General features: G+C 54.3%; 1 protein-coding gene across 2 annotated transcripts; it reads left to right on the top strand.

The window, feature by feature from the left end:
- Positions 1-255: 255 nt before the first annotated feature.
- LOC142061512 (proton-coupled amino acid transporter 1-like) lies at positions 256-24327 on the top strand. 2 transcript variants are annotated; one of them, XM_075102666.1, is made up of 11 exons: positions 256-342; positions 4865-5012; positions 5686-5776; positions 6908-6996; positions 7230-7325; positions 8036-8120; positions 9977-10195; positions 10437-10535; positions 11986-12152; positions 18117-18286; positions 21437-24327. In XM_075102666.1, the coding sequence occupies exons 2-11, from the start codon at positions 4870-4872 to the stop codon at positions 21703-21705; spliced, it is 1428 nt and encodes a 475-aa protein (XP_074958767.1). In that variant the 5' UTR covers positions 256-342; positions 4865-4869; the 3' UTR covers positions 21706-24327. The 2 variants fall into 2 exon arrangements, with proteins under 2 accessions (XP_074958767.1, XP_074958766.1); XM_075102665.1 differs by lacking the exon at positions 256-342 and having other exon boundaries at positions 4849-5012.
- The last annotated feature ends 320 nt before the right edge of the window (positions 24328-24647 follow it).

Genomic DNA, 24647 nt, shown 5'->3' with positions numbered 1-24647 from the left:
TTAGGAGGCCTGGGGGTGTTGGGTTGGACTTGATGATCCTAGAGGTCTTTTCCAACCTTAATGAGTCTATGATTCCACCTAACCCACTCGTGGCAGCGAGACCCCCCCCACTTCCCGCTCCCCAAGCCGCAGCCCGCCCGCGAGCACCGCCACGCCCGCCAGGCGGCGCCGCAGTGCTACACCGTGCCTCGGCCCGCCCCGCCTGGCCCCGCCCCTCTGCCTGCCCCGCCCCGCCCCGCGCCTTCACCCGTCTCCGTGCGCAGGCGCGGGCGTCGCGGTCAGCTGAGCCGGCCGTCACGTGACGGCGCGGCCGAGGGAGCGGGCGCGGCGGGGGCCGCCGAGGTGCGGGGCCGGGGGCGGGATGCCGGCTCAAGAGCGTGCGGGAGGGGGCTGGCAGCATGCGGGGGTGCTCAGGGACGCGCGGGGGTGCCCGGGGACGCGGCGGGGGCCGGCAGCCCGTGTGGGTGCGCGGGGTCCCGGCGGTGCTGGTAGCCCGCGGCGGTGCTCAGGGGTGCAGGAGTGAGCTGGGAGCCCGCCGCGGTGCTCAGGGGAGCTTGGGCGCGCTGACAGGTCTCAGGGGTCCGGGGTGTCGCTGGCAGCCTCTACAGGGCGCCGGGTGTGCAGGGGGATGCTCAGCGCCTGGGGTTGCTGGCAGATTGCATGCGTGCCCGGGTGTCCCTGGGGGTGCTGGCATCGAGCAGCGGTGCTCAGGGGTGCAGGAGCATGCTGGCAGCCTGCAAGGGTGCTCGGGGCGCTTGGGGGTGCTGGTAACCCATATATGTGGCCGTGTGTATGCTCAGAGGCTGAGTGGGTGCAGAGGAGTGCTGGCATCTCTCGGGGGTGCCTAGAGGTCCTTGGGGTTCCTGGCGGCCTGTAGCGGTGTCTCGGGGTGCCCGGAGCCCGCAGGAGTGTATGGGTCTACCTAGACCCTGCGTGGGCACCCGCGGTGTGTGCTGGTCGTGCGCTGTGGGGGTGCTGGCAGCCCATGGGGCTCCCCTCAGAGTGTCCGGGGGTACCGTGCAGTGGCGGGGGGCACAGCTCCGCGCAGTGTGCACCAGGGTGTGAGGTGTGGTAAGGGTGCGGGGCGCTGTGTGGCACCGCAGGGAGGGCGAGCGGGAGGGTACAGGGAACCCTGTGCTCTGTGGGGTGCAGCTGTGCTGCTTTGTGGGGTGGCACAGCGTGGCTGGGGTTGGAGCTGTGGGGGCTTGGGGGGGTCTGTGCTGAGCAGCCTCCCTGTGGGGAGAAGCTACACTGGGGGGACCAAGCTATGCTACAAAGTGCTGGGATGGTAAGTCTGGGGGTGACTCTGGGGCTGCAGGAGGTCTAGGTCACACGGGGATGAGAGAACCGATGCTGTGGGGACGTGGCTGGTGCAGCCGTTGTGTCTGGGAGGTGGTGTGCCAGTGTGAGCATGGTGGCCTGGGGAAGGGGCTCAGCCACAGCCTCCCTGCAGGCAGGGCAGTGGGGCAGGGCAGGAGGGGCATCTGGCAGCGACAGCTCTCCATTGTGTCATGCTGAGATGGGCTACAAGCAGCGCTTTGGAAATAAAGGAATCAACACACAGTGAGTTTTGCCAGGCAGCTCAGTTTCCCAGAAGGTTTCGTGTTGCCCATTCTGCACGCAGCCCCTGCTCAGCTGGGGAGAGCTGTTGGGGTCAGTAGCAAGTTGCATCTTGCTTTTGACTTCTGGCGTGGGGTTGTCACTCTAAGGGACAAATTGCTGTCACACCCCCCCCCGCCCTGTCTCCAGCTTTCCTAGGTGCTTTGCTCACCACGATGAAATTGCTCATGTGCAAAAAAAATGCCCATTGAAAGCAGTCGAGGAGTTGGGTTTAAAGTGGAAACTGAATGCGGCTGTTCCTGTCCATGCTTTTTGTAATGATGAGGAAATGATGTAGTGGAGTTTTGCTTCAGTTTGAAATATTAACTGTGTGGATGAGACAAGTTTTACAGCTTTTTCTTGTTGATTGCAGGGGGGGAGCCAAGTGCTTACTCCCAGCTGCTATGCAACCTTTAATCCAGAAACAAAGAAGGCAAGATGAATGCATTTCCCTGGCTCTTCAAAGCAAAAAGCAGCCTGGCCTGCTTGGAAAAAAAAAACAAACCCCAAAACAAAACACAGGGAGTGATCAGACAGACTGATGTAATTGGGTTGTGTTTTATCTAGCTGTTGGGTACTTAAGATAACATGCAGGCCATCCCTGGGGAGGGGTATCTATGCCTGGCTCAACCCTGGCACACCCTCTGTCTTCTGTCTTGCCCACTACCAGTCCTTAGTGCTTGGCAGAGCCTCCCAAGTCTCTCCTGCCCCTCAGGCCCGTCACGGATGACATATAGCTTCTAATGCTTTCCTTGTGTAAACTAATGCTGCCACTCTTCCTGGTCCCTGCCTTGCCAAATTGCCCTGCCCATGGAGGAGCCAGTTCAGGGCATGATTACATGGCTGCGAGGGAGGAGGCTGAGCAGGAGTGATGCATGCGCTGCCTTCAGCTCTGGGGTGACTGCATCCTGGCTTGCCTGGGCTGGCCTCACCGTTGCTCTGGAGGCTGGTATTGCGTGAGATGGATCTGCCCTGCTTCCTGCTGCCCGTGTTGCCTGGTGCTGCAGGAAATAAAGCGGTGTTGTTGCAGCCCGAGTAACTGCTCCTGAGCAGCTAGGATCTGGAGCAAGCATCAAGAGTTGAGCAAAGTCCCTTGCTCCCTGCTTCCCCTCTGGTCACAAGGCGGGACCCTCCCAGTGTTTGCAGTGCTCTGGCTTGATTTTGCACATAGCAGGGAGCGGTGCTGGCAGGGTGGAATGCCTGGGGGCTCTGGGGATGAAGCAGGACTCAAGCTGCCTGGGCTGATCTTTCCCTGCACAGCCAAATGTTAAAGACTGTGCTGGAGCTGCATCCTGTGGGCACTCGCGTGACCTGGCGGGTGTCTGAGGAGCTCTCTGGCAGGAAACGAGCTCATTTGCGGTAGCGATATTTCTCTGCTGCTTCTGCTCTGCCCGGCTCCTCACCAGTGCCGTGGGACAGGATGTGCACGGCTGGGACTGCTGGGGTGGGGGGTGATGCCTAGGACATCTCAGAGGACCCTTGGAGCAGGGACTGAGTTACCAGGCTGTGTGGCAGGAGCCTGGTAGATGATTTCCCTGCCTCTGGTGCTCCTTCCTGTTGGGCACTTGGGGGGCTGGAGGAAGCAAAGGCTTTTTTTGGGAGGAGGATGGCAGCCTGTGCAGAAGCAGCAGGAGCTCTTCAGGCCATGTGTGGGAATTAAACCAGCTGACTGCTTTCTGGCCAAAGGCAGGAGGCTTGTGTTCTTGTGTCGTGATTTAACCTGTCAGGCAGCTAAACAGCACACGGCCATGCTTTCCCTCTGCCTGTGGGACGGGGGAGAGAATTTGCGGGGGGAGGGGGGAAGTAAAATCGGTGGGTTGAGATAAAGACAGTTTAATAGGACAGAGAAGGAAGGAAAAATAATAAAAGAATATACGAAATAAGTGATGCACAATGCAATTGCTCACCACCTGCTGACCAATGTGCGGCCAGTCCCCGAGCAGCGATTGCCAGCCCCCAGCCAACTCCCCCCAGTTTATATGCTGAGTGTGATGCCATATGGTGTGGAATATGCCTTTGGCCAGTTTGAGTCAGCTGTCCCAGCTGTGCCCCCTCCCAGCACCTCACTGGCAGGGCATGAGAAGCTGAAAAGTCCTTCACTAGTGTAAGCACTGCTCAGCAACTAAAACATCAGTGTGTTATCAACATTACTCTCACACTAAATCCAAAACAGCACTGTACTAGCTACTAGGAGGAAAATTAACTATCCCAGCCAAAACCAGGACACCTTGTTGAGGGCTTGTGCCTGTGCTCCTGGCTTGCAGGACCCTGCTGGGGTTTTTGCTGGAGCAAGAGCTCTGGCTTGTGCAGGTGCCTCATCCTGGGAAGCTCCTTAGTCCTGTAGGCACGTCCACAGCTGTGAAACCTTTGGCGGGGGGGCAGTTTGCTGTGTCAGCATGTGGACTGTGCTCTTGCCTGATGGAGTGTAATTGATTTTTTTTATTATTCTTTCTAATAAAAAATCTTCAATTAAATAGGAGAAAAAGACAAGTTAGGAAACTTCCCCTTCCCTAACAAGAGCAAGCTGTTCCTGTGCAGGAACTCATTTTTGTGGTGACCAACGACGGGACGAGGGGCAATGGGCACAAACTGGAGCACAGGAAGTTCCACCTGAACATGAGAGAAAAATTTTTTCCTGTGCAGGTGCCAGAGCAGGGGCACAGGCTGCCCAGAGAGGCTGTGGAGTCTCTTTCCCTGGAAATATTCAAACCCTGCCTGGACGCAGTCCTGTGCCCCCAGCTCTGGGTGTGCCTGCTCAAGCAGGGGGGTTGGACAAGATGATCTCCAGAGGTCCCTTCCAACCCTCACCATTCTGTGAAACTGCATGTGGGTTAAAAGCGGTTGCTCTTTTGGGGCTGTCCTTCTGACAGCCCCTGTCCTGAGCACCAGGGCTGGGCACACTGCCAGCGCGTGGCTGTCGTGCCATGCTCACCACCCCTGAGCAGGGGTGCGTGGGTCCCTTGCCCAGCATGAAGCGGGTCATATCCAGGCTCTGCCTTCAGGATCCCGAGCCTGTCCTGCCTGGGTGTGCCCGAAACCGGGGCTTGAGCCTGCAGGAAGAGCCAGTGGGAATGTGCCCTGCACCTTTGACCTTAGGACATGCCAGCTATGTAATTGCTTGGGCGGGAGTGGGTGGCTGTATAAAAGCCCTGGAGGAGACCTTGGTCTGGCAGTATAATCTGATCTCTCTGCACAATGGCTGACCCCAAGGAGCCTGAGAAGGGGGGTGTCGAGCTGGGCACCCCTAATGCTGCTCCCTCCACAGGGACCATGTCCACCCGGCGCCTCCGCAGCGAGGACTACAATGACTACAGCTCCACGGATGTCACGCCAGAGGGGAGCCCACCTGGTGGGATGAACGGCTTTGCCCACCCTGAGTCCTACCAGCGCTTTGGGGAGACCAACGGGACAACGTGAGTGATGATTCCCTTCCTCCTGGGCTGGCCCAGCACCTGGGGAAGGTGGAGGAGGTAGCGGTGGCTCCCTGCTGGGTTTGCTGCAGGATGGTGCAGCCATGGTTTTATGGGGAATCTCTCCTGGGGTGGCAAAGGCAGAGCTGTGGTTCTGCCTCCGTGGGGTGCTGGCTCCAAGTGAACAGCTGCCCCAGCATCGCTCTACTCTCTGGTGAAGCTGGGCTTGCTGATAGTGGGCAGTGCTTTTCCCGATATTAGCCCATTCCAGCTACATTTGATGGGGAGCTGCGGCGAGCAAACATCATGTCCAGCTTCAGAGGATACATAGGCATGTTGCAGTCATGCCCTGGGGGCTTCCTCATGCCTTATTCACTGATCCCTTCAACTTGGAGACTTTCTTGTACAGCCCCTTCATGCCGAGCTGTGCTCACGCTGGGTTTTGCCTTGATGCCGGTTCTGCAAATGCTCACCCAAAATCTGTTCATTGAGTCTTTGCCTCCAGTCCTTCCTTGGCCCCACTGGGCTGAGCTGGATTCAGGGGACAGGATCTAGACCTCCGTGTGCATTTGCCACTGCAGCTCAGAGAGGTGCCTGGAACCAGAGCAGGATGAGCCGAGGGCTGAGACTGTGCGTGCGTCTGCCAATGTTCACTTCTGCATCTTTTCTCCTGCAGGTGGTACCAGACCCTGATCCACCTCCTGAAAGGGAATATTGGCACGGGACTGCTGGGGCTGCCTCTGGCTGTGAAGAATGCCGGTGTCCTGGTAAGGTGGCTTTCACCCCACTGCTGTCCATGGGGCAGAGCAGTGTCTTGTCTGCCTGCCAAGATGCTTCTTGGCGGCTTGTGAGCTTTTGCACCTTGGGCTCTGTTGCTCGCTCTGTTTGCTGCTGAGACTGTCCTTACTGCTCCTGCACTGTGCTAGCTGGCCCTGAGGAGTTCAGTGTGCGAGTCAGGGCTGTGGTTTCCTCTGCTGGGGTCATACAGGGCACCAGTTCCCTGCTTCGTCACCCAGCTGGGTGTTACCTCCCTGGCCTGTGCGGCATCACCCCCTTTCTCCGAAAATGATCTGCTTGGGTGATGTCTCCTTGCCCTGGTCCTGTCCGTGGTTCAGCATGACCTTCACCTTCATTCGTCCCAGCTGGTCCGTGCTGAGCATGCTTTGTGCCTTCTGAGGGTCCTATGAGCACAGCACACATGTAATGAGCACCGTCGGTCAGCAGTTAGGGCTGGTGATGGGAGATGGCGGTGTGCTTCCCTCTGTGGGGTTTCACCTCGGCTGGTCCAGCCTCACAGCTCTGGCTGTGTCGAGATCAGTGGATGTGATGCAGCTTTCCTGCCTGAGGGCTGAGGTTGTGCTTGGAAGTGAAACAGTAGCCCCTGGCCACTGTCACATCTTCCCCTTGCTTCTGTCCTGATGCTCAGCTCCTCTGTCTGTATCATGCCCCAGCGACCACTGTCTGTGTGAGAGGTGGGGGCACTTTGCTGCTCTGCTCTGGATTTCCTTGCCCAGCAATGCAGAATTCCCATTGCTCAGATTGAAAAATAAAAAGAATTAAAAAAGAAAACTTCCTTCCTTTGTCCGGACCATGACCTCTTTGTCACCTCTATAATAGTGATGTGCAAGATAGTTTGAAAAACAATCCTGGTATTGCTTTGCTATGCCCAAACTGTCCCAGCTTGCTTCTTTTGCATCATTTCTGCCAAGCTTGTGGCTCTCTGTGGGGTTACTTGGCCCTGGGGGGCTGTTTCCCAGGAGCAGCACCCGAACTCAGGTTCAGCCTCCAGTGGTGTTTTGGCTCACTGAGCCCGTGGGGTTTTGTCTGGAAGTAAAACCCGTCGTGCAGCTCTGCCTTTGGCCATCAGAGTGCAGCCTTCCCCCTCTCTTCCCCTGCAGCTGGGTCCTCTGAGCCTACTGGTGATGGGAATAGTGGCTGTGCACTGCATGGGGATCCTGGTGAAATGTGCCCATCACTTCTGCCACAGGTAAGGAGCAACTCCCCTTCTCAACACTGCTGGTCCAACGGCAATTCCTTCCTTCCCAACAAGCCCTGTTGTTTTTCTGAAGCCTCCCAGCAGCAAGTTGCCTGTGTCAAAGCCTCAGTCAGGAACTGCTTCTGGGCTTTTTCACAGGAACTGTTTCCCTATTAATATAATAGTTTGCCCTGGGAACCAGCAGATGGGGCTGATGTGAGGTCACTTCTCTCTTCTCTGAACAGGTTCCAGAAGCAGTTTGTGGACTACGGCGGTGCTGTGATGTACGGGCTGGAGTCAACTCCCAGCGCATGGCTGCGGACCCATGCCATCTGGGGCAGGTACCTGTTCCCCTGCTCCAGGCAGGGGATTTGTCTTTAAGCCCAGCATATGCTGCAGCTAGGACAGAAGAGCAGACTGGTCTCTAAGCTGTGTTGGCAGATGAGCACAAGTGAGATAAAATGTTATTTGGCTCACCTGCCCTGAGTGCTTGATGTCCCCTGGTGGGTAATGTTGAGGTCTTTGACCTAGTCCTGGCCCCAACCAGATGTGGTTTGTACTAAAGGGATGGGAGAAGTAAGTCCTACAGCATAACAAAGAGGCGCGTAACAAGTACTGCAGTGCTGGTCCATCTTGTTAGACACTGAGCATGTCTAATGGCTGCTCCCAGGGATGTCCCACATCACATCATATAGATGTGCGGTGTGATTTGTATGCAACATCAGATGGTGGGAACATCCCCCTGTTCCTGTGTCCAGCAAGCATTGTCTCCGGCTGTGACAATTCAGCAGCAAACTGGATATGCTAAACCCAACTGGGTGACTTTCCTCCTCAGGCTGGTCCTGTCCTTATTGAGGGGATGGGAAGGGGAGATTGGAGAGCCTGAGGTTTCTGAGGTTAGATGGAGAAGTGACCTGGGCGTGCTCTGACCTGCAGACCTCAACCCCGGGCAGAGCAGCCTTGCTGCAGTGTTCAAGTGCAGCCCAAGCAACCCAAGTGGGTTCATATTTCTGTATGGCCTGGCTAACAAATGGTCTTTTTTGTTTTCTAGGCGTGTAGTGGGACTTTTCCTGATCATCACTCAGTTGGGTTTCTGCTGCGTGTACTTTGTCTTTCTAGCTGACAATCTGAAACAGGTTAGACTTACTCCCTCCTTTGTGAGCAAGGGAAAGGCGAGAGGGGGTGTGTTCTTAGCTCCTGGGTCACAGCCCTGATCTCCACCAAAGGTCCGCTTTCTGTAGCTGGTGCTGCTCAGGAAGGAACTGCTCCCTGCCCAGGTATTATGGAGGATCGGTTTTCCCATTCAAACAGGGCAGGTTTGTCTGAGAGTCCCTGTGAGTTCATTCCACGTGCAGAGGTGCTGGCGCCATCCGTGTGGCCCAGGGGAAGTGGGGGGCTGTTCCTAGTGAGGGAAGGCAGGAGAGTGGTGACAGCAGAGGCACTGTGCCTTTGATGTCCTCAGTTAACTGGTTTGTTGATACTCTCTGTATATGGTAACATATGGGTAGCAGGACCTGCTGTGAACCTCTCTTCTCCTTTTTCTTGGACCTGTCTGCATTCCAGTTTCTTGTCTCATCCCATGGCTCTGGAGCTTAATTACATCTTTGGGGAGTTTCCTTCTGCCAGACATTGGGAGAAAATAAACAGAAACCCTGACTGTAAGAAACTGGGAGTGCCAGTGGGTGGCAGAGGATGGTTGGGCTCTCCTCCCTTCGTGCTGCCCCGTGGGATGGCCGGGAGGAGTAAATGGGTGAATGCCAGGGATCTGACACCAACAGCCCTGAGAGCAGGAGCGAGCAGGGCGCATGCACAGGGCCATGCTGCTGCTGCCCCTCTGCTCCCCACAAATGGCCCCTTGCTGCAGTTTCAAGGCAGGCTTCTTTCTGCTCGGCCCCTTGCAGCAGAGACTGAAGGATGGCTCAAGCCAGAAGGGAAATTTGTAAAAACCTGCAAATCCAACCCATTTTAGGCCACAGCTGGGAAACCCCTTGGCTTCGGTGTTAGAATTTTTTGGGTGGGGAGAGACGAGTGTTGTTTTTTTTCTTTTTGTGGTGGGGAGTAGAGTGTTAGATGGGGAGTGATGGTGCAGCTGGTACCTCAGGCAAGGTGCTGCTGAGCTGGGCAGAGCTTCGGTTTGGAAAATGGCTTTGGAGCAAGCTGTGGAGAGGCAGGGCAGGCCAGGGCTTGGAGGAGCACTACCCTGCGTGTGTGTGTCTCTGTACATCCTGTGGATTTGCACAGAAGCTCTTTAGCCTCTCCTCTGGGGCAGGACTTGCTCCGGAGCAGGTTAAATTAGTTTGCAGGCAGCCCTTTGCTGCAGTGGCCAGCCGGTGTCTGGTACCCAAACCAGCTTGATCTTGGTTGTGTCAGTGATCCACAGTGTGCCCATGCTCTTGGGAGGGCTGGCTCAGCCACACGGTTCCTGGGGCAGAACTGTCTCTAGAGATGAGCACATGGCCTGGAGTGCCTTTGCGATGAAAGACCCCAAGGAAAGGATGATTTCTCATGAAGAAAGCGAAGCTGGAGGCCAGCAGTAGCTTCCGGATGTCCTTGCTTGGGAATGGGGTGCTGAGCAGCTGAAGGGATGCATAACATTGAGTGCAACATGGTGCAGCAAGAGGAAAAGGACCTTTGAGTAAATAGCACTTAATGCTTCTTTCCTCTTTTCTCAACTGACCACGTGGGCAGCGCAAACCAACCTCTGCCCTTGGTGCACTTGGCTGCCAGGTTCACGTGCTCGGTGAGCCTGGGCTCGGGCAGGTTTTGCTGTCTCAGCTCAGGTGCTGTAGCTAGTACCACTCTGCTCCTAGCAAAGAGATGGGTTTGCTTTGAAACTACCTGAAACACTGCGTTGCTTTGATTTTAATCAACTAGCTGTGTATGAAAGTGAGCTGATGGGGTAGTAGCCTGACCCACCTGGGTTGGGCTGCTGAGGTTCATGACCGTCAGACCCGTATGATAGGGGTCATCAGGCCTTCCTGTGCTTCCCCAGGTCATATCTGCAGCAAACGGGACCACCAATGACTGCACCTCGAACAGGACAGTGGCCATGACCCCCACCATGGACTCCCGGCTATACATGCTTTCCCTCCTGCCTTTCGTGGTGCTGCTCACATTCATCCAGAATCTCAAGGTCCTGTCTGTCTTCTCCATGCTGGCCAACGTAGCCATGCTTGTCAGCCTCATTGTGATCTACCAGTACATCGTCAGGGTACGTGCGTGCCGCTCCCCTCTTGTAATTTCTGTCGTGTCCTGTGTTTTGGCTGGTGGAGGGAGCTCAGCAGTGGGGTGTTTGCATGCGGTGGGGTGCTGCTTGCTCCCAGGGGCCCCATGGTTACCCTCTGCTCTGCAGGGCTTTCCCTGCAGCGTGGGGCTGTGACAGGGAGCGGTGGGAGTGGGCCAGGTCCTCCCCATTCTCCCCATGTCTGAACTCTGCATGGGCTTTCTTCCAGGGCATTCCTGATCCCAGTGACCTACCTCTAGCAGCAGCCTGGAAGACCTACCCTCTGTTTTTTGGCACTGCGATCTTTGCTTTCGAAGGCATCGGGGTGGTAAGTCTTGGCGTGTGGCAGTGGGGCTACCTGCATGGGAGGCTCTGCCTGTGCTTGGACTTGCTGCAGCACCTGCTCTGCATTGCAGCTGTATTTGCAGATGAACTTCTCTGACAGTAGGCCAAATTCTGGATGATGCTGTTAGCTTTAGCCTCCAGGCTATCTCCTGGGTCAAACCCTCTTGCTTCCAGCTGAGGCTGGAGGAGAACATGCTCCAAACCTCAGGAGGTTGGTTCCTGCTTTGAAGGTGGCTGTATCTGGCAGTACATTGGTCTCTACTGGGAATTGCAGCCTCTGCCTTTGGCTCTGCTGGCTGACCTCTGGATGAGGAATCATCCTGACTCTTATTACCAGGCTGGATCCTGAAGCTGCCTAAGCGGGAGGCCAAAAAACATGACACAAAAAAATCTGATCTTTTTGGCAGCCACGTGGCTGCAGCCTGCTGTGGGGCTAGATTTGCATGTGCCTCTCACACAGGATGCTGTAAATAGACCGTCTGTGTGTGTGAAAAAAGCTGGCTGGGTGGGTGGAGAGCTTAATGGCTCCCTAAGGTGTTGTGGGTTGTTTCTGGGAGCTCCCTTCAAAGGAGGAAAAAATGTTTTCATCTCTTAATATAAGCTGGCTCTGTAAACACAGGGCTGGAGAGGGCCAAATCCATTGCAGGAGGAGTGTTTATCGGATGCTCTGCCCAGGGCAGAAGGCTCTTGCCGGCAGTGAGGCACAAATACTCTCTTCCTTGCATGACTTGGAGGTGGGAAGCAAATAAAAGCTTTTCTGGTCCTGCCTCCTCAACAGCCCTGCCGCTGTGTCACTTCTTGAAATCCGCACCACACAAGGACAGCTATAAAAATGTTTGCTGAATTCCTGTATTTGAAAGCAAGTGTTAGTAGTATAGAGGTGAGGGACTTGGCTCTGTCCTTCCTTTTTTTTTTTTTTTTTTTATTGTCCTGCCTGGTTGAAATCTGTCCAGACAACCTTGACAGGAGAAGAGAAAGTGTCTTTGTCTTTCCAGGATCTGCTGGGGATGATAAGACAATGTATCATGATGGGCCTGTCCCAGCAGGCATGGCTATGCTGTTTTGGGGTGCAGAGTGTAATGCAACCAAGGTGTGGGACAGATGGTATCGCCCCAAGACACCAGGCACCAATGGGCACAGCTCCTGCCAAGGGGAGGGAGCAGGTCCCTTTGCTAAGGCAAGGGCATGAGTGACCCTGCTGGGGACTTGCCATGCCAAGTGTGAAGGTCTCCAGCGGGAGCACAAAAATCAGATCTCCAGCACAGTGGCTTTTTCAGCTGAGTTCTCTGCAGTGCGTGTGTGACCATCCTGTCCCCTGGGATGGGGGGCTGTCCTTGGCCATGGGGCTGCCCCTCCTGCTTTCCAGGACTGAGGGGTATAGAGGAATGGGAGCAACCTGCTGCTCTGTCATCGTCCTCCTCCTCCTCTCCCAGGTGCTGCCCCTGGAAAACAAGATGAAGAACCCCCGGCAGTTCCCAGTCATCCTCTATGTGGGAATGACCATCGTCACCATCTTGTACATCAGCCTGAGTGTCCTGGGGTACCTGCGCTTCGGGGCGAACATTCAGGCCAGCATAACGCTCAACCTGCCCAACTGCTGGTGAGTCCCTGTGGGGAGCAGAGGGGCTGGAGGGGTGAGGGAAGAGGGTCCTGGTGAGGGAGGCAGGAGAGGGGGCAGTGGGGGATGTTGCTGCTTAGGAGAACTAATCTAGATGAGCTTGGGGAAGGATCAACAGTGACGTAGCCAAACTGTCCAAAGAAGGTTGTCAAGGGTTGTCTGATATATGGGGTGGTGAGGCTCATTGCTGCAGTGTCTGAGCTCGGTCTTGGCTCTGCAGCTCAGGCTGCTTTGTCGGCATCCTTGGTAGTTCCTGCCTGGGTAGGTGCATCTCCTGCCTTTTTCTTGGAGCCTTGTGGTGTCTTTTTGGGGGCTAAGCAGCACTCTGGCTGGCAGATGTTGAGCACAGCCCCTGTACAGCCATATCAGAAGGTCATCGAACAGTGGAAAAACCGCTTCTCTTCCCTAAATGAAGCACATGGAAAACTAACCTCAAAGCTGGGAGCTCCCAGAAGGGGTGAGATGTGACGTTTCTGCATGTGGGCTGCCTTCCTTGTTTGCAGCCCTGGAGCTCAAACCCCCACTCCTGGGCTCCGTGTTGTGCCTGGATGTGGCTCATCTCGAGCCGGTGCTTTGCCTGCAAGTGCTGGTGCCATGAGGATACCCCTTCCTTCCCATGGGGGCTGAGCTCTGCAGCTCCCCAAACCTGTCTGTCCTCCTCTGACACCTGGTGAGGTCTCTTGGGAGGCTCTGGTCGCTGTCTGGAGCCCTGCAAAAATACGTGTGGCCTGACCTTGTACCTGCTTGTCCAGGGGATTTTTTTCTCCTCTTGCTGGGGTTGGTGGCTGTTGCAGCATGTGGCCGGGCTGCGTGCAGGTCTGTCCCTGAGCGTGAGTGGTTGCTCAGTGTCACTGCTCCGTATTTATCCCGGAGGAGAAATGCAAGCAGTTTTTCTTGCCTTTGGGACAAGTGTGGACATGCAAATACTGAGAGCAAATGCATTTTCCAGTTTGCTCTGCTTGGAATTATTTGAGAAAGTCCTGAAAAAAAACCCCATCTCTCTTGCTTCTTGTGATACGCTGCTTTGGGATGTCTGTGTAGCAGGACATGGTGCTGACAGGCGAGCTGGAGAGAAGCTCTACTCTACGTGTCGCAGAGGTACCGATTGCATGGCAGCATCTCCTGTGCCTTGGTGTGGAGCTGGGGCTGAGGGCTGGCTTTGATGCCGTGAGGCTTCTTGGAAAGCTGTCCTGCGGCAACACCATTTCCCTGGGTTTGCCTGGGAGCACTCTGAAGTTCAGCAGTTTCTCTTTGATGTCTGTGCTGGCTTGAAATCCTGCAAGGGGCTGGAGTGAGAATTAGAGCTGGCGGCACCTGACCCCCTCCGCAGCCCATCATCTGTGCTCTTAGCAGCTGCCTGACACTGTGCAGTATGACTTGCTGCCTCTTCCCACTGATGAAATAGATTTGGGCAGGACTCAAATTTTGAGTCACTGATGGGTTTCCACATGCTGACGTTCTAGTGCTGCGCAGCTGGGGCTCTGGAGAAAGCAAGGATTTTAAAAAAAACCCCAAACACAGAGCCTGGTTTTGCTTTAATTATTGCTGCGTGGGTTTCTTTCAATTTGAGTGCATGGACTTTCATTCACGCTGGATCTGTGTAGTAACTGAACTGCTGGATGTTGATGTCGGTGTGGCAGAAGTTCCTGCTCCTGCTGAGAGCCTTGCCTTGTTCCTGGCAGGGGCTGGGAGCCCTGCCAGGACTCTGCTCTCAGTGAGGAGGGATACGACGAGTGGAAAAACATGCTTGCGTTGTAGGGAGATCTGAATCCCACCGTGCCAAGCACAGTAGGCATGAGTCCTGTAAAGGTAAAGTGAGGTGTGGAGGGGAAGAAATGCTCCTGCTGCTCCTGAAGGTGGAAAGCAGGTCAGATCCATGTCTTGGGCTCTGCAGGGCACCAGGTCACGCCACAGCCTGTAACACCCGCTGACCTGTAATGCTGCCCGGGGGCTTCTGCGGGAAGTCTCTGCTTTGTTTGCTCTAAAGAATGATGTTCCATTAAAAGAAGGTAATGGGATTTCTGTGACTCGATGGGCTACAAAATATCCTATTCCAAATGCATGTTTCTAAGAGTACCCACACTTTCTGTCAAAGTACTTTTCTGAAAAAAACTGTAGGGTTCTTCAGGCAGGGAGAAGAGAATAGCCCTTTGGAAGCAGCACAGGAAGCCTGGGTGTGCAGCAGGGCTCCCGTGGGCTGCCTCTGGGGAAGGTGTGCTGCGGTCATTGTGACTCAGCATGCAAACCACTTTGGTGTTTGTGCATATTGATTCCTGGCACAACCAATTTGACAGAAGCTGTAAATACTGGACTTGGAAATGAGTTATCTAAAGTAAGGGTTGGGATACCTGGGCTAAAGCCTTGACTGCTGTATTCCCATGCATTATACTGTATGTGATGGGTGAACACTTGCTCTTGAAATTAGTGTTTTTCCCACCTTGCTTTGCTGCAGGTTTTCTCACCAGCAGTAAAAGATGTTGGGCTGCAGAAGCTGGTCATAACAGATGTGGGTGCAGAGTCACGGGGTTTGCCTGCAGTGTGGGAAACAAGGTGAGGATTGTGGCAGGAATGCTGCATCCTTCCTTGGCTGTAGCCATTGCCCAGAGGTCTCTAGAACAGATTCAATGAATGTGTCAGGAATCGTTTTGTTACATGATGACTAAGGACTTCTCCAGCCTCATTTCTCTATAACCACAGCTTCCTCAAATGAGGAGTGTGTCGGTTCCCAGTGCCCAGGTCTAACCACGGCCTCTGAAATACTGCACTGCTATGCAGAAATCCCTCCTTGCATCCTCAGAAGGGTTGCTTCACCCCACCATCTGAAGAGTGAAGAAATGCTGTAGTGAGGGGAAAGATGTTTGGTTGCACATGGCCAGTTGGAGGTAGGTAATGACAGAGCTTACGGTCAAAGGAGGGTATGCCATTTCTTGCAGCTTGTTGGGGTAGCCTGGCATGTCTCTCGGAGTTATGCAAGTGGTTGGTGTGGTTGGCAGAGCAGTGCCTCTCCAGGGCCCTGCATGGACCCGTGTTTTCTGTGGGTCAAGGCCAGCACTTGAGCTCTTCCTATTTTTGATATTTAAAATGCCCTTTCAGCTTCTTGTCCTGATTCCTGACCTGGGCAGGATTGGTACCCTACCTTCTTCTGTATCTTTTAAAATAACATTTATCAATCATGGATTGCCCTTAAGTGCTTTATGACTTTACAGCATCACTCAACAAAAAATAAAACGATAAGATATGCAAGTTCTGGGGTAGGTGGCTCAAGGGTACTGTGCACTCAAGTCACGTGTGGCTGAGTGGGTGCACTCTGGACTCTGTGATGGCTTTGTCATTAGTTCACGTTTGGAATCACAGGATAATTTGGTTGGAGAGGGCATCAAGAGATCATTGGGTCTACCTACCTGCTCAAAGCCAGACCAACTTAGATTTTGAATATCAGTACGGAGGAAGGTTCCACACCTCTCCAGGCCCTTGTTCTGCTCTTAACTACTGTTGTGGGATGCAGCTCTGTCCCGTTGGCCTTGGTTATTTGCTGTGCAACTCTGGGAAGAGCCTGTCTCTGTCTTTTCTGTGCCCTCCTATTAGGTAGCTAAGACAGTAACAACATCCCTCTAACCGTCTCTTCATGCTGAATGAGCCCAGGTCTCACAGCCTCTCCTTTTATGTCACATGCTCCAGCCCCAGCTATCCTAGTAGACTCCACTCAACTTGCTGTGGTAGGTCAGTGTCTGTCCTGGGTATCCCAGGACAATACTCAAGATGCAGCTTCACAAGCCCCAAACGGGAAAAATCCCTACCCTTAACCTGCTGACTATGCTTTTGGTAACACAGCCCACTATATGATTGACCTTAATCACTGCAAGGCCCCGCTGCTGGCTCATGTTCAGTTTGCTGCCCACCAAGACCTCCAGGTCCTGTTCTGTTGCCCAGATGGGAGGCTGGGCCCCAGCCCTTCCCATATGTGGGATTTTGTGATTACATTTGAACTTGGCCTGTGCCACCACATTGTTTAGGTCCTGCTTCAAGGTGTGTCAGCCATTCCCTCCAGTTTGGTTCTGTTGGGAACTTGCTGAGGACAGGCTCTGTGTCGCTGAGAGCTCATCCAGGTCACTAATGAAGATATTTCCATGATTGCCCCATGGCAAATTCCCAGCGGCTGTTCACCCTGTCCAATGTGTGCCTGGAAATGGATGCCAGGAGGACTTAGCCCATACTTTACTGGGAATCAAGGTGAGGCTGATTAGCCTGTAGCTTTCTGCGTGCTTCTTGAAGGTGGATATACTTCTTCCCAGGCAGTGGGACCTCTCTCTGATCATGCTGCTCTTTTAAAGATGATAAAAGTGGCTTCAGGCTGATGTTGGCCACAACCTCAAATACATCTGATCTTGTCCCATGGACTTGCATAACATCCCATTTGCTTAGGTGATCCCTAACTCCATGCTCTGCTATTGTGGGAAGTGTTTGACTCCACCAGACTCTGCCACTAGTGTGCAAAGTGGTCTTGCATGTGAATACATGAAATTCTCTGGTTTGAGGCTGTTGTAGCAGCTGGATCCTGAGAGCCAATGTACAGACGGACGTCAGCTTGGGCCCAAAGAAGGTAAAGGGGTATAACAAGGCAGGAGGAGCCAGATACCTTCTTCCGTTTGGATCCTCTTCAGGACCCATGCTTCATATTTGGTCAGCGTGTCTTGAGTTGGGGAATGGGTAAAACCATATGCGATGTAACTAGATGTCACTTCTCTTTTGGAGAGGCTTGTTCTGCTGTCAGGGAGCTCTGGACAGAGATGGGGCTGGAAGGTGACTTTTTGGACACCTGCAACAGGCTCTCCTGCAGCCACGCTTGCACCATTGCTGCATCGCTGTAGGGTCTGGGATGTGGTGAGATCTGATTCGGTGAGCCTCAAACATGCACTATGCCCCACAAAAAGAACTGTTCTTTTTTGTTTTAAGGAGGAGGTAGAGTTGCAGGTGGTAGTGGTGATGTTTGCATTGCATTTGCTTTGTAATCCAAGACTTACCTGTGAAATATTCATGGCTGCAGCTCATAAGCCTCTTTAAAGGTATTCTTCCTCTCCTGTTTTAACATGGATAATAAAATCCAGCTGGTTACAAATAGGAGGAAAGGAGCTTTTCTTTCTTCCTTCAGCTCAGAGGCTGGATTTTGTTAGTGAAGGTCAAGGTGAGGAACCTCTGGGATGAGTGATGGATACAACTTTGTTCTGGATCACCGCCCAGAAGTCAGGATTGCAGCCTCCTGGCAGCACTAATGCTGTTGGATATTTGGGTGTTGTCTGAGTGGAGTGATCATGAAGAAGGCCACCCTGTGTCACTGCAGCCTGGTCAAGTGGAGGGGGTAGTACAGAGCCTGTATCCCTCTGTAGGGAGTGAGGTACCTGGAGGACTCATTACTTTGTGCAGCCAAAGGCAGTGCTGCACATGTAAGCATTTAGTTGAGGAACAAGTTAGGCTGCTGGTCCCTTGGCCAAGCACACATCAGCTTTCCCTGTGCCTTTGAATGAGTTGGGAGCAGGACAGTGGTGTCTTGGTTTGTTTTTTTTGTTTGTTTTTTTTTTTTTTTTTTAAATTTCAAATAGCTCTCTATATCTGTGCCCATGACTTTTCCCAAGGGGAAGCAGCACTTGAGAGGCTGCTGGCCCGACTCCTAGCCTGGTGATTACTTATACAAAGCCAGGACTAAGGCCTCTGGTTAGGTGTGGAGGCATATGTTGCCATGGCTTGGAGGTTGTGCTTTCTCCATGCTATCTCTTGCCCAAGAAAGGTCTCTGTGGATTGAATGCATCACCCCTAATTTTCCAGAAGAGTGTTCAGGAGGGGAGACCACTGGGACACCGAAGTCCTCCTTGGCAGGGTGTGCTTTCTGCCATTGATGCTGTGGGGGCTGGAGCAAAAGCGTGCCTTACTGGGTCTTCTCCTTGTTTGCAGGCTGTACCAAGCTGTCAAGCTGCTCTTCTCCTTCGGGATTTTCTTCACGTACGCTGTACAGTTCTACGTGCCCGCTGAGATCGTCATCCCTCCCCTCGTCGCCCGGGTGTCAGAGCGCTGGGGCTGGCTGGTCAACCTCCTCCTCAGGGTGGCCCTGGTTGGCGTGACCTGTGAGTAGAAAGCAGCCTGTCTGAGTTCCCCTACAAGGATGCGGCACCTCCTTCCTGCCATGGGCTGGTGGTTCTGAGAGCCTCTTTGCCCCTCACCTTGCTGCCTCTGGCCCTGCTGCTAAAGCCCTTGCAGCAGTAAGTCTCCTGGACCTTGCTGATGCAAGCCAGTGGGCCAGGGCGGCCTCCAGGGAGCAGCAGCAGTGGTCCTCTGCCCCCTCTGTATGGGACTACTCTTCTCTGCGGAGGAGTAGTAAACTTCCCACATCATTTGGATGTGGCAGACCCCCATGGAGCCTTGGGCCTGGGATCCCCCTGATGGCATTTTTGAGGGCCATCGAGTCCCATCAAGCTTTGTATGAAACACTTCCAGCACCTGGTCCGGTGCCAGGGCAGCCCAGACTGGAGGCTGTTTTCCACAGGCAATATGCTGCCAGGCTTCTTGTGCCTGTGTGATGGGGGCACAGCTGCAAAAGGGTCGCTGACCACGAGGGAAGGGGTGTTGCTGTACACTCACACATTTATTCCAGAAGACAAGTGAAAATAGCACACAACCTAGAACCAAAGCTCCAATGTACCTGTGGCCACAGGGCAGGTCTGACTGGATCAGCCCCAAACGGTCCCTTTCCCTTGACAGTGTTTGGCGTCTGCAGTGGGGCTCTGGTGGAACAGGCTGCTAGGCTCAAGCCTGGTGGATCTTTGGGAAAGGTGTGGAGCAAATCAGGTGCAGGAGTGTCTGATTTTGGCTGGCTTTGATTCCTGAAGGCTAAATCCTTGCTGTTGTCAGCACAGCTGAGACGCTTGACTGAACTCCCAGGCGTCATCTGCTGAAAAAGAGCTTTTATCCGTGGCTTGATGCTGCTGATGCACCAGAATTGAGCATCCAGGGACCTGGCCCCATGTCCCAGCTGGCTTTGGTTTGGGTTTGAGAGGAGCATGGTGCTAACTTGAGGGTGGTGGACCTGGCTGAGAGCAGGGTGCTGCCGGTTTCTGGGCTCTTGCTAATGATGGGCCAGAAGAGCTAATTAACAGAGGTTGGCAAAGCCCCATCTCCTCTGTGCTGTGTTCCTGAAGCGCACTCTGCCTCGACGCCTGCAGCTGGAGGGATGGTACAGGGATGAAATCCTGCCATGCTGGACCATGTGCTCCAGCCACCCTGGTGCTGTGGTCGGGCTCAGAGCCTGCCTGCGGGATGGGAGCCTCTCCCGGTGGGCGCTGGGGTGTGCTTGGCCAGGGGAACGAAGGCTTGGAGTGATGGGATGGCTTTAGGCACCAACAGTGGCTGTACCCTCCCATTTGGGGGTAGGGAGGCAGCAGAGGTGTTGGTGGAAGGATGCTGGTTCCTTTGTACCTCCTCCCCTTACCTTTCCATGTGAGAGATTGCTGTGGCTGTTGGCGAGGATAAAAGCAATTAGGGGGGTTGCATGAATATTCATCGGATGATTGCTCGGCCACAGAACAAGCCTGCATCATGGCTTTGGCTTCCAAAGAGGGGATGCAATTTGGTGTATGGGTGTCTTTTAAACTTAGACTTCAAAACCGGTACACTTAAAAACCCTTTGAATTAATACCTGTGGAAAGCATGACCGTTGCCCCTGGAGGCTGAGGACTGCAGCTGGTGCTTCAGTTCTGCTTGTTCTAGAGGCGGGTTAATAATTTTGTTTTACTTTGAGTCCAAAGAGTGGTGGGGGTGGGCTGAGGATGCTGTTAGAGGTCAGAAGCTCTGCTCTCCCCATGGGCTGCTGGACAATGGAGGCTGCTTGTAGCAGAGCACATCTTTGGGTCTGTGCAGGGCTGAGCACCAGCTGACCCCCAGGTCAGCTGAGCGGGGACCTTTGCTGCTGTGCCCCATGGCAGGGGAACAGTTTGTCTATAGGCTTATCTAGCTGACAGTGGGGCTGGAGTAGTGGCAATGTGCAGGAGCATCTCCTGTTTCTGTCTCTGCCTGCTATCCATCTCCTGAGCCTTCCATCTCCTGCGGTGCCGTGGGCTATCTTTGTCTCAGGGAGGCTCCAACAGCCTCTCTCACCTGCAGCTGATTGCCAGGGACTGAATGAATCCCTCTGGTAAGGAGTCCTGAGATGCCCCTTCTTCACCAAGGCTGTAGCTGCCATGGTTCTAGGCGTCTCCTGTTTCTAAGCAGAACTTTCAAAGCAATAAACCAATTTATTTCTGTTGGTCACTTTGATTAAGTGCTGAAGTCTGCTTTGCTTGCAGAGAATGCTCTTCTGCTGTGCAAAGCTCTGGTTGCCCTTTCCTCAGACTTTTTTGACCATAAAGCAGCAGTGATGCTCTCGAGTGCCGAGGCTGCTGTGGATGGGGAGCTCCCTCAGCATGTGAGTGTGCTGAAGGACGCCTCCCCCAGCTGCAAAACAGGACCTTGCTGATCCTTTATTTAAGTCTGCTCCCCAAATGTCAACACTGTCGTGCCCTGAGAGGAGCCCAGAGGTGGTGGTGGCTGTGGGCTGGTTGGAAGGAGAAGGCATCATCCCTCCATCCTCCCCTGGCCCTGAGCAGGAGATGGGGGAGCAGGAATATGCTGGAATTTGCACCGCTAAGTGCGAGCTGTCAGAAGTCTCCCAAGGGGATTTTCCTTGGCTGCAGTTTTTACCTAACGAATGTTTTCCCCTGGGCTGTGCTGTGGGCGCTCTGATGCTGGAGCAGCTCTAAACGTGTGCAAACCGCATGGGTTTATTCAGGTTGCGGGGAGATGGCTTTTTCCTCCTGCCTCCTGCTTTTATGGGGTTTCTGAGGCTTTATGGCTCCCCAGGTGTGCAGAGCAGGAGTGCTGGCTCTCAGGAGAGGGCTGGGGATGCTGACAGCCGCTCTTCTGCCAGCGGCATCTGTTTGCTGGGGCACGGGTCTTGCTCAGCCCTGGAGCTCACTGCAGCAGCACCCAGGGCAACAAAAAGGGTTTGGTCTGTGTGCTGTGCTTTGTTAACTTAATGCAATGGCTTAACTGCTTGTTGAGGAGGAGTTGCTGGAAAACATGCAGCCACATCTTCAAAGCTCTTGTGTCAGGGAAAAGGGCAGAGGTAAGAGTCAAGCAGATGCCATCCCTGTGGTGGGTTTTTGCTTGCTTTGATGCAGGGGAGGAAGGTCTCTGCTGGCTGGGAGCCAGCAGCACTGACGTCGTGTTTGCTCCTTCTCCAGGCGTGCTGGCCATCCTCATCCCGCGCCTGGACATCGTCATCTCGCTGGTGGGCTCCGTCAGCAGCAGCGCCCTTGCTCTCATCTTCCCCCCACTGCTGGAGATCGCCACCTACTATGCAGAAGGCATGCACCCTCTCGTCATTGCCAAGGACGTTGCCATCAGCCTCTTTGGCTTCGTGGGCTTTGTTGTGGGGACGTACGAGGCGCTGGTGGAGCTGGCAGCGCCCGCCGCTGCTGTTGTGAACACCACCAGTGTCATGGTGCAGTGACGGTCCCCCTGGCTCACCAGCCTCTCCGGATGCCATGCTGGGGACACATGGGCACCGGGCACTGTTGGTCCGCTGGGTTCTCTCTCCTCTTGGGAAATGTGGTGTGTTTGGTCTGCGAGAGGATGGGGCTGCCCACCACCGCAGCTGCCTGTGTCTGGCTGCAGCAGGGTCCTGTGCTGGGCTCCAGCTGGGGATCCGGCCTGGGGCTGGGGCAGTGCCTTCCTCAGGGGCCTTTTGGGCAGGTGATACAGCAAAACAGCCCCCTCAGCACCTGTGTAAATAGTCACTCCGAGAGGTGAGGAATCCTGGGGACGTAGACTTTGATTTTATTTTATTTTTGTAAATCTCAACCTTTCTGTATTTCCCCCGTCCCTTCGGTCAGGGCGGGGAACAGGGACTGCTCTTTTATGTGCCAGTATTTTTTTTTTTTTCCCCTCAGCACTTTATTTTTACAGCAACAAAGAAACCTCAGCTCAGGTTGGAGAGCGTGGAGCTGCCTTCTCACCCTGGCCTTGTGGGGAGGGCAGGCGGAGCCCAAGGTGCGGAGCATCCTGGGACGCCCCAGCTCTCCCACGATGGGATCCCCAGACATGGGCATTGGCTCCTGCCGTGCTCCAGTTCTGTTTCCAGCCACCTCAGGGGCTGAGCAGGGCCTGGAGCTGGGCACCAGGCATGGCACCTCCCTGGCCTGGGAGGGTTGGCTGAACCCTGGCCCACGCTTTCAGCAGTGACACTTCTTTTTCCCCATCGAGCGCACATACCTAATGCGTGTTTTTCAGAAGCATTAGAAAACCAAGGCGTGCGGAGAGCAAATGGTCTCTGCCATAATGAGGGTCTGAGCTGGTTGCTTTTGGCTGCGAGTCCTGTCCCTGTGTTGGGACAGGGTGTCCCTGGGGGTCACCGCGTGCCACCCGCACACCGCAAAAACACATCGCCTTGTTTACAGTGCCTGAGCTGGCCCCGGCACTCTCCAGCTGCATCTGCAGGCTGATACTGAATGTCAAATCACACACAAAAGCACCATAATATTTTTTTCTTTTACCCTTTCTCTCCTGGTCCCACTCTCTCTGCATCCTCTGCCTCTATCCCAGCTCCTGTCCTCTGGTACGATGCAGCTCTCTGATGCTTCTCCCTGTGCTCCTGTTGCTTCTTGCGTTGTGGCTGGTGCATGCCTGGGGGGGATGGCCCCCGCCATGCTGCTGCTTTCCTTCCTCTCAGTGAGCCCAGCTTTCTCCCTAGTTCCCTTATCTTTCTGCTTGATTTCTTTTTTTTTTAAAGATGAGAGCAAATGCATCCTCCATGGGATGTCTTCTCCTAACGGTGTGAAAAGGTTCTGGCTGAGCCACCCCTCTGCAACACCATGTCTGGGCCGCACTCCTCCCTGCTAACGCAGCATCTCCCAAACAATAGCAGTGTAGTGGCTTCCTTCGGAGAGCCTTTGTCCCTGCATCCCGCTGCAGCCGTGTCTCCCTGGAGGTGGGCAAAGGCTGCAGACGGTGGTGGGAAAGGAGTATGAAATAGCACTTGTGGGCTGTGTTACTGTCTTTGGTGGAGGATGAGTGAGGCTTGGAGTTATTTTTGGTGTTTGACCTGCTTCTGGGAGGAGAAGGCTGTGCAGAGCGGTGCCCCTGCAAGCCTGCCTCCTCGATGTGTGGTGTTTCAGTGTCTTGCGCTGTGTCCCCTTTGCTGGTTCTGCTTTGGGTGCCCCATGCCGGTACACGGACCCATGGCCAGGCATGGGGTGGGTCTGTGCCGTATTGCTCCTTTCCAGCCCCTTGCCCACTCACTGCATCTCTTGGGGCTCACCTTGTCTCCTCCAAGTCTGTGCTGGTGAAGGTTTTGGCATGCTCTGGCATCACTTGGTTGTGGGCAGAGCGAAGCTTTAACTCAAATCCTCCATCTGGAGGACACTGCGGGGGTAGAGAGCAAACACCCAGGTCTGGGTGGGTGCTCCAGGGCACGCCGCGGACGGGAAAAGTGCAATATTCACGTCCATCGCTGTGTACTGACCCCGGTATGGCCCTTGGGGGTTGGGTTTGGGTGCAGAAATGTCACCCTTGGCAGAGGAGGGCTTGCTGTGAGGAGCAGGAGACATCTGATGCTTGCCCCCAGCTCTGTTGGTACCCCCACAAGAAGGCTGGCCACGTTTCGGGGGACAGCTGTGTGACAGGGCCTGTCCCTGGCCTGGCGCTGGGCATCAGTGGGTTTGCTGCCATGGCACGTAGCATTCAATTCACTTTGCAATCAGCAGTGAAGACCTCATTTCCCAGGAGACTGGGATATCACAGCAGCATTAAATGTTTTTTTGCGGTTCTTCACTTTTATCGGGGTGAGCAGGGGTGGTTTGGAGATGGGGCCAGATGTGAGGGGCTCTGCCGAGCCAGGAGGACCTGACGCAGAACCCGATGGACACGAAAACATGACACTTGTGTATCGTAGGCTGCTCTGTAACCAAGGAAATTGTCTGTGTAAATGTAGAAATGATTAATGTACCTGTCTTGTGCCTATGAATTTTGTCAGCGTACAGCGTGTGTAGCTGGCCAGTGGAAGAGCTGGTGCTACACCTGAATCATGTATCGTACTTTAATCAATAAATATGATTTATTTTTTATGTGAAAAGGCTCTGGGGTGTGAGATGGGAATTTCTCTTCCACGAGGCAACTGTAGAACTACCTGGTAGGGCCCAGGCCAGCCATGGAGCAGGGGGAACCTTGCTGTGCTGGGCTGGATGGGGCAGCAGTGTGGCATTAACGCCAGTGGGCTTGCTACAACTTTTGGGACTTGTCTCTTTGCGTTTTTTTTCTTCTTTTTGCAAATACAAGTACAAGGGCTTGTGGAGAAGGGGGCATCTGTGGGAGACCTGGAGCCCAGCAGGCAGTGGGTGTCAGACCCTGTGCTTTTCCCATCCCCGCAGCAGCATACAAGACTCCCCCTTATGCTGA

The sequence above is a fragment of the Phalacrocorax aristotelis genome, chromosome 8, assembly GCF_949628215.1.
Source record: "Phalacrocorax aristotelis chromosome 8, bGulAri2.1, whole genome shotgun sequence".
Classification (NCBI taxonomy): Eukaryota; Metazoa; Chordata; class Aves; order Suliformes; family Phalacrocoracidae; genus Phalacrocorax; species Phalacrocorax aristotelis.
This window is presented reverse-complemented; position numbering and strand designations above follow the sequence as displayed.

Bases quoted from the DNA above. Each gene is read 5' to 3' on its own strand.
- LOC142061512 (XM_075102666.1), top strand. From the start codon at position 4,870: ATGTCCACCCGGCGCCTCCGCAGCGAGGACTACAATGACTACAGCTCC. The intron at 8,121-9,976 runs GTTAGACTTACT...GTGCTTCCCCAG, and splicing joins TAGCTGACAATCTGAAACAG to GTCATATCTGCAGCAAACGG. The intron at 12,153-18,116 runs GTGAGTCCCTGT...CCTTGTTTGCAG, and splicing joins CTCAACCTGCCCAACTGCTG to GCTGTACCAAGCTGTCAAGC.